Raw genomic sequence first — 8552 nt, 5'->3', positions numbered from 1 at the left:
TCGAAACTAATTCCAGAGTACCCCGTAGTCCCCTCGAATTTAACCTTCAATTTGAAAAGAATACGAGCGACTTACCCAGCATACAACAAGATAAACTTTGGAGCAAAAAGACTGTCGGCACGACCCGTAAGGGAGCTTCGAAACTCAACCTTAGATACTGGCATATTCAGCCGCGTTGTGAACGGCATTGCAGCTGCCTGTATAACGGCGCACAACCTTGGAAGTATATAGTACGGACTAATGCGAGTGTCTCCTTACTTACAGCACAAAAATTACTATGCACGCTCCACGGATGCAAGTTGCTAATACCGTAGTGGTATCTTCCCTATATAAACCATACATGGGAAATGGTATACCACCTGCACATCTGCAAAAGCAGTGATAATCCATGAAATATTCCAGGAAGCGTGGGCCACGTTGCTAATGTCCCTCCTTTAACTAGTGTCATTGCCGATCTCCCCACTACACGAGCCTGTCATAGCCACAACAGTGTACTACGAAACCTAATTACAACATAGATAAGTGCCCTCGTGAGAGACATTGCGTGACTTAGAGAAGGGAATCGATGATGCAAGGTAGTATGTTAGTATGCCCTAATTATAACATATAGCATATCTACAATTGAGCTCCTATATCTCGTCTATAATCTCCCCAGTGTTGATTTACTTTGGAATATACCCTATTAAAAAAAAAAAAAAAAAAAAAAAAAAAATTAAGGTCCGTGCTCTCCCCACGATCTCTTAGCGACGTATCATATCCCGACCTCCTGGGACACCGACAAAAAGGGAAACGGAGAATGACAGGGAGGCAAAGATGATCATGGGAAGGCAACATGCAGCTGCCGATACTGCCGATGCCGCCAAGGATGTCCGCGTCACCCCAGCACCCTGGCCTACTGCATCAGTTATGAGAGTGATATAGCGGGGTGTTGGTGGGGTTGCTCAGCGTAGCTAATTAAGGACAGGACCCGGGTGTCAAGGAAGAGACTAAGGAAGACTAACAAAGAGAAAGAGAAATCATGCAGGCGATCAACGAGTTTTCCTTTTACTATGGTTGGAGGCTATTCCTGTCACTTGAGACACCGCTGTACAAGCATATGAAGCATTGTCAGCAGCACAGCAGGTGGTGCATGCCACGAGAACAATGCCCATGCATTGGCAGGAGTCATTGTTTATCCGATACAGGAGCCCAGGGGCTCAGTACGGAGTAGCTGAGGTGTGAATATTTCCAATTCTTGGCATTGTTAATGCCCAAAATTACGATGTACATTTGTAACGAACCAAATATATGTGGGACTTGAGAGAAGGCCGAGATACATGCCTATATACTATACTCCATAAGACCAAGCCTATTCTAAGGTTTAGGTTAAGATGATGTGCACCGAAAACCATGGTTGACACTATCTCTGGCTTTGTGATAGATCTCGATAGATGCCGAGGACAAAGCTCACACTAACTAACTTATGGTACATTTGAAAAGAAAATATGTTGCTCATGCCAGAATAACTGAAAAAGATGGAAGAAAATATTCAAAAAAAAAAAAAAGAAAAAGAAAAAAAGCAAATTAGATAATGCGAACAGGTGGGAAAAAAAAATAGATAGATCTCCTTTGCCATGAGGCTCCATGGAACGCCGAATACATTCTGAATTCAAAATAGCAAATAAATGGGACTTCAAATAACGCCATGCCTCTAGTGTGCTCAATGGCCAATGTGGCCTCCACCAATGACCTGAAGAAAGGCAAGAAAAGAAAAGGGCTTGTGAAAAACCAAACCCGAGAAAAAAGCAGCATGAGCATGCATGCATGTCGGGTTCTCCGGGCTTTTTCATCGCTGAATCATGTTCCATCCCCTCCACCACACCTCCCCCTCCCAATTTTTTAATGGCTTAGATTTCGTTTTTCGAAACCCATGGTGACGATCGACCGGGACCTTCGAGTGGGTCCTGGACCATGTTGGAGACCGACTCTGGGACATACCAATCATGGTTATGGCCCACGTCGAATGCCGGTCCTGATTCCACGCTATCAACGAAGAGCGTGTTGCCTGGTACCATGGGGGTGCATCCGACAACAGGGCCCGTGGGGTGCTGCATGTAGCTTTGCATCGCTGGAACGCTCGTGGGACCGTATTCATGTCCCAGGCTAGGGTTCGTGCTGATCATATGCTGGTGATGGTGATGATATGCTTCGGCGCGCTCGCTATGGGGACTGTTCGTGCTGCGTGATTTGACAACCTTCGTGGCATGGACCCCCTTGGACTCCGATGGCTGACGTGTGGGGCCACGATGGCCGAAGTTCATTGCTTTCTTTTGGTGCTGGAGCTTGCGGTAGCGGGTAGTCGATTGGATGCCTCCACTGTGGATGGCTTCCGGCGTCAGCCTCCAGAAGTTCACTGCTTTTTTGCCTGGTCCAACTTCTTCCTTCACTGCTTCGAATCCCTAGAGTTAAAGGTTAGTATTGATATCGAATATAGCAGACGTTGAATCAAACGTATAGTGACGATGGACTGAAAGAGTGGGTTATGAAAAGTGAGAGTTACCGCGTTCATCGAGAGATTATGGCGGATACTGTTCTGCCAGCCCTTTGCGTTCGGGTCTCTTGCCTTGTCTGTGTTCGCTTCAAACCAGGAGTAAATGCTTTGGAGTTGAAGCTTGTTTCCCGGGGCTTCCTTCAAGGCTTGGTAGATCAGGACAGAATAAGGAGGGTGACCGGGACGCTCCTCTTTATTGTCACCAGTTCCTGAGCGCGGAGAGAGACGGTCTGCTGTCTGAACCGTCATTGCTGGACTCGAAGCAGCGAGCGACTGCGGGGAGTGGTAGGACGAGACTTCAGAAAGTGGCGACGGCGGGGAGTCTGGAGGGGGCTGAAGATGATCTAACTGAGGATAGTTGTATGACTGGTCTTTGAAGACATGTGAAGGTTGAAAAAGTGACCAATCTGGGTGGCTCTCCCCAGCCTGAGGAGCCAATATCTCCAAGGGTGCGCCAGCCATGGTGGGGGTGACAGGCGAGCGGTAGGAATCAAGATATCCATTTGGATCCCCGATGAGATCCTGAGACAACGGACCCAAGCTGTACTCGCTATCAGCGAGACGAGGAATGCCCATACCCTGATAAGACTTAGGCGGGAGAGCTAGCTGGGATCTCCATCTTGCCCAGTCAGGTACACTGAATTGAGGTGGTGCTTCTGGCTGTGACAGGGGACCAGCGTTGGAATCCTGGTCTGAGATTTGCACTCTGTCGAAGTGCTGCGAGTGGAAAGAGAAATCCATGTTTGGGTAAGGCAGGTGACTTTGATGATAGATAGGGAAATAGAAGAGAAGCAAAAAGGATAAGAGAAGGCAAACGTAAACCTTGGAAGATGAAGAGAAGGAAGAGAGAGAGAGAGAGAGAGAGAGAGAGAGGAGGGAATAAAAATAAGAATAAGAATAAGAATAAGAAGGGGAAGAGAATAGACGAGAGTGCCTCAAAGGGTGTGTTCAACCTTTAGATGATTTCGAGCTGTATAATTCAATGCCAACACATCATATTCTTTCTTTTCTCTGCAAATAACCTCATGCATTTTGAGCAAAAGACGGTCTGGACCTAGGGGAATTAATTTATTCTTTTGTATGAAAGGTCTACTCCGTATTTCGAAAAGCGCCTTTAGATGCCCAAGTCGTGCAACGGAGATTCATAGTACAGACAATGGCCACTGGTAGGTCAAAGTGGCTGGATCTGGTGCTACAGGCTACATGCTACATGCAACTAGGACGAATGGACTCCTGCTAGAGCCAGAAGGGGATGGTCAAAGGGTCAAATGGTCAAATGGTCAAATGGGAACCTGCAGGGTAAAAAAGTCGCCATTCACCCACACCGGCTTCATTCCGGGCCTTCTGGAAGTTAACTGCGAAATCGTGCCGTATTCTACCTTTTGTCTAGTCCAATTGTTTCTTTTTCTTTCCCCCCATAGCCTGCATCCAACCAGCCGGAAGTCAGGAATACATCCTGCTCCTGCAGGCCGGGATAGTGTCACCAAAAGGATATCCCCAACGTCCCCCGTGTTGCAAGAACCCTGGTGACAGAAAAATAAAAGAAAAAAGAAAAAGAAAAAGAAAAGAAAAAGAAAAAGAGGCATATAGTGTCCGTACGCTAGTCATGGCCAAGGCGAATGCGGTGGATTTGGCTTCCCCCTAAAATATGATCATGGTGGAAAAGAAAAAGGTGACAAGGGTCGAATTTAGGAAGCGGTTGGATCAAGCATCGGATATCTCCAGATATCAAGTCCGGCTTATTATGCGAAAACCTTGGGGGGCAATGGGGGACATATTTCCAGTCCAATCAATCCAAGTCTAATCTGATTCACTGGGTATCAAGGCCACTGGAAAATACACCCTCCCGAACATCTCCCTGCATACATAATCTACTCTCTCCATCCCGATATGACGCCCATGTGGAAATCGTTGGTTGTGCATGTGTTACTTCCGGTAATAGATCTGAGACAATCTGTTAGTATTATCTTCGTAAAACCAAGGAAAAAGCGACTTACCCGTTTGAACTGGAAATGAAGTTGAAGAATTCCCTAAAGGATTACGTCAGTTGAGGAACAGGAGGGATCATTTGGTATTACGGCATACCTTGTCAAATGTACTCTTGAACCCCCTCTCTCGTTTGGCACTATAATCCCATTCTTTGTCGACGATTCGGAACGCCAGGTCTTCATACGGGGGTCCAGCCATGAACCGAATGAGACAGGTGTCTTCTTCACCTGCTTCGGCGGATGACTCGCCACGCTTGCGGCCGTTCTCACGCTCAATCCGGTAAGTTGGGGCCTTGGTCTTGTCGATCAAGTCGGGGTAGAAGATGTTAAATTTGTAACCTTGTACAACCTTCGGCGGCGGGTTGTCATGGTCGTAATGGGTTTGATTGTATTTGTTCCATTCGTAACCCATTTGGACTCGGTTGAAGTAACGCGGCTTTCGAGGCCGATGCTTACCGGCCCATTGAGGTTGCGAGCTCGTGCTCACGGCCTCTTCGCCCGTGAATATTTCCTCATTCTCGCTGACACCCTTGGCGAGCTCCCTTTCATATAGCGCTTTGGTCGCTTGCGAGAAGTCCTCGTTCGGGATGGACGAGAACCGTGTGGATACAGAGGTCGCGGGGGCGTTGGTAGATGTCGGTTTTGACACTGCTGCGGAGGACTTCTCTGCAGTACGGTGCCGTAGTGGGACAAAGCCCATACGGAGAATTCTCTGTCGTTCACGGGCCTGCGCGATTGATTAGCATGTGGTCTGGGATAAATGAGGGGAAGCTCAGAGACCTACCACTTGGTTAAGGAATGCGGACTCGTCCATGATTTCCAAGTTTTTGTCCTCCGGGCGAACCTGGAGCAACGGATCTGGATCCAGGCCTCCAAACTCGGCATGACTTGTTGTTTCACCTGCAATAACCACCGGAGCAAGAGGCGCTAGTTTTTCCCGGATTGATTCAGCTTCCTGTCTTTGCTGCCTCCTCAGGTCGCGAACACGCTCATCAATAATAGCTTGATAAACATTTTTCAGACTCGCCCTGGCCTTCCACACAGTCAGACTGCGCAGCAGCTCTTCCCAGTAATCTGTATCGATCGGTTCGTTTGAGTTCAACTTGCGCTTTACTTGTACTTCGAGGGTTTGAAGCTGCTCGTAGGATTTCGGGCTTAGTAGTTTGTTGATATCGGCAGCCACAGAATTCAATGCGCGACCCTCGGGTGTAACGGTCTTTTGACGATCTCGGCAGATGACTTTCATAGTCTGTAGGATGGACGGTGGTCAACAGGGGAGTTCAGTAGATAGCAGGGAGGGGGGACGTTACCTGCCAGAATTCACGGTTCTTCGCGTTTGTCTCCAGGCTAACGAATGTATCAATATCCTTCTCCAAGTCTCGTAGTTGCGTCTGAGAGAGTCCCTCAAATACACCGTCCGGGTCCACGACATCCAGATCGGAGTCCGCTATCTCGTCATCCAAGGGATCACGCGTAGGATCGATGATGCGGAGAGTAACCGTCAGCCAGTCGATAGGCTTTGCGCGCCCTTCCTTCACTCGAATCTCTGCCTTCTTCTTGGCCTGCTTGAGCACGAACAAATCCTCCTGCGCGACCCACTCGCGCTCTTGCTGGTCTTCCTGGATCAGGTTGAGACGGACTTGATCGCGCATGTTGCGAGGCTGCTGCGAAGGGCCCGATCTCTCATTGTTCCATCTGCGATCCGAGTCTTGTCTGTCGCGCCAGTCTCTGTCGTCCCGACGAGGATGTTTCTGGGGCTGACGCCACGACGATGGCGACCGCGACCTGCTGCGCTTTGCGTCTGGCCGGTCCGGGTATCGCGCAGACATCGTAAAAACTGTAAGAATACAACGAGGAGTAAGGATTAAAACGTAAGCGGCCCGATCGTATGTAATTTGGATGTTGAAGGCGAAGTTAGAAGTTCGGGAGATCAGCGGAAAGTCTAGCGGGCGGCAAACCTTCCCTTATCATCCAGGCAGCTATCCATGAATATGAGACGACTTCACGACTCCGCATTGTAAATCAACAAGTCACCCAAGCCATGCCTTCAAGATGGCAGCGTCTTCATTCATCGCAGGAGGGGTTACCTTCTTTGCTCTTCCAGTATACCTGGTCCCGACAAGGCTATGAAATTCACATAACAGACCTCACCTATATCTGGTCAGAGCGGCTGCCCCATAAAGCTATCACCAAGAGAGCAGAGGAAGATGCCACAACGATCGATCCTGGAGAGGACCCAGAACAGCTCGACGTACTCCTGGAGAAAATTGGAGAAGCTTTACAAAAGGGCAATGAAAGCGCAATCCTAAGCAGTGGAACGCAAACCGACTCCCTTGAAATCACCATAACAGCCAAGCTGCCCTCCCCGTTGAAGCCTCTTAAATGGTCTTTGAAGTTATCAAAGGAACCCCTGTCGTCCTTGACCATTAATCTAGTAATTCCGCTACTGAAAGAGGAAGCAGAGTGGGAGTCGCGCCAACGCTCGCTCTTGAATCAAATCAAACAGAAAGACTATGTACTCGGCAAGTTGTTTGACAAAATGGAAACAATTGGCGTTGACCTAGGGTCTGTCTTTCCTAGCGCCGCAGGGTCGCGCACATCTCGCAAAGCTATTACGCGGACCGAGGCTGCTAAATTTGTCAAGGGTATTGCGCCGTTCGAGGAACAGACCTGGCTTGCTGAGACAGGAGTATCAGATGGGGCAGGGCTAGCTACCAATTTACTCCAGGAAATCTCAGAATCCGGTGATCCCCATGATTTAGATACCTTCACCCGTTCCCAGGGTGACTGGTGGTATCAGCTTCCGAGGCGCTCTGAAGTTCGCGCCAGAGAAGCCTCTCCCATCGAAGAAGAAATATCCCGCGACGAAGACAGAAAAGAGCCAATTGAAACCAAGGACATCGACGAAGGAGGGGGCTCAACGACAAGCAGCGAGGCCGATGAGTTTCAGGTATGCTACGACTTATTCCTAGTCACAAATAATAAGTATAGTTTAACCCCGTTCATCTAGCGACAAGAAACCCCTCCCAGACTAAAACCTCAACATGGCAAGGGCAAAATTTCACCACCCAAGCAAATACCCAGGAAGAAAAGTCCTGTTCCGCCAGTATTTCCTTCAGAGGAAGACGAAGCCACAGCATCAGACTCTGACTCCGATCTTGAACCACCACCGCGTCAAAGACGACGTATTCCCAGTGTTTCAAGATCGCCAGAGCCCGCTGCACCGCAGACGAAAGCTCGAGAGGCGCCGAAAGTACCAAAGGGTGGATTGGGTAAGATTGGCGGCAAGAGCAAGAAAGAAACAGAGCGCCGACCATCGCCATCTCCCTCACCTGCCCCTTCTCCTCCAGCGCAAGTTCGAGAGGCACCAAAAAGGCCAAAGGGCGGCTTGGGAATTATAGGCGGCAAGAAAAAGCAAGCAAAAGAGCCCTCGCCTTCGCCAGCCCCTTCCCCGCCAGCACAAGCCACCGAGTCTCCAGAGGAAGAAAGGATCAGCGAAGATCATGCTCCTATATCATCGACACCAGCAGCAGCAGCAGTCAAAGCTAAACGTCCGGGGAAACTTGGCATGATAGGCGGCAAAGCCAAAACCAAAGCCTCCGAAGCAGGTCGAGACAAGTCCCCACTACCTACATCTGACGCGGTGGCGATGTCACCCGAGAAAGCTGCGCCTGCTAAACTGAAGGCTGACCGACAAGCTACTAAAAGGGAGGAGTCTCCATTGCCCACACCAGCAGCGGAGAAGGTCCCTCCCGCTCCACCTGCAGAGCCGGAGACCGAAGACCAGCGCGCTGATCGGAAGCGTGAGGAACTGAAGAGGTCGATTGAGGCTAAGAGCAAAGCTCCTGCAAAGAAGAAGCGGAGGTTCTAGATGAAGGGGAGCGAAGATTTTATGCTTTAAAAATGTGTTCGAGTCCTATGTGTGTGCATACAACACATTCTATCTACATGTAGTACGTGACTATGGAGAAATACACTTGAAGACTGTACAAGATATGCATGTGTTTAATCCGTAGATCGATTCATTGAAAGCA

At 49.1% G+C, this 8552-nt stretch overlaps 3 protein-coding genes across 3 annotated transcripts; 1 reads left to right on the top strand and 2 right to left on the bottom strand.

The window, feature by feature from the left end:
• Nucleotides 1-1886: 1886 nt before the first annotated feature.
• N7489_006464 (uncharacterized protein) lies at nucleotides 1887-3271 on the bottom strand (the record flags this gene model as incomplete). Its single annotated transcript, XM_056712214.1, has 2 exons — nucleotides 1887-2438; nucleotides 2540-3271. 2 exons carry the CDS (start codon nucleotides 3269-3271, stop codon nucleotides 1887-1889), a joined length of 1284 nt encoding a protein of 427 aa, XP_056565929.1.
• A 1185-nt stretch (nucleotides 3272-4456) lies between these two features.
• N7489_006463 (splicing factor cactin) lies at nucleotides 4457-6347 on the bottom strand (the record flags this gene model as incomplete). Its single annotated transcript, XM_056712213.1, has 5 exons — nucleotides 4457-4474; nucleotides 4528-4560; nucleotides 4616-5245; nucleotides 5303-5767; nucleotides 5829-6347. The coding sequence occupies 5 exons, from the start codon at nucleotides 6345-6347 to the stop codon at nucleotides 4457-4459; spliced, it is 1665 nt and encodes a 554-aa protein (XP_056565928.1).
• A 212-nt stretch (nucleotides 6348-6559) lies between these two features.
• On the top strand, nucleotides 6560-8389 carry N7489_006462 (uncharacterized protein; the record flags this gene model as incomplete). The annotated part of the gene is made up of 2 exons (XM_056712212.1): nucleotides 6560-7468; nucleotides 7529-8389. 2 exons carry the CDS (start codon nucleotides 6560-6562, stop codon nucleotides 8387-8389), a joined length of 1770 nt encoding a protein of 589 aa, XP_056565927.1.
• Between the last annotated feature and the right edge of the window lie 163 nt (nucleotides 8390-8552).

Source organism: Penicillium chrysogenum (assembly GCF_028827035.1).
Source record: "Penicillium chrysogenum strain IBT 35668 chromosome Unknown utg000004l_segment0_segment0, whole genome shotgun sequence".
Classification (NCBI taxonomy): domain Eukaryota; kingdom Fungi; phylum Ascomycota; class Eurotiomycetes; order Eurotiales; family Aspergillaceae; genus Penicillium; species Penicillium chrysogenum.
This window is presented reverse-complemented; position numbering and strand designations above follow the sequence as displayed.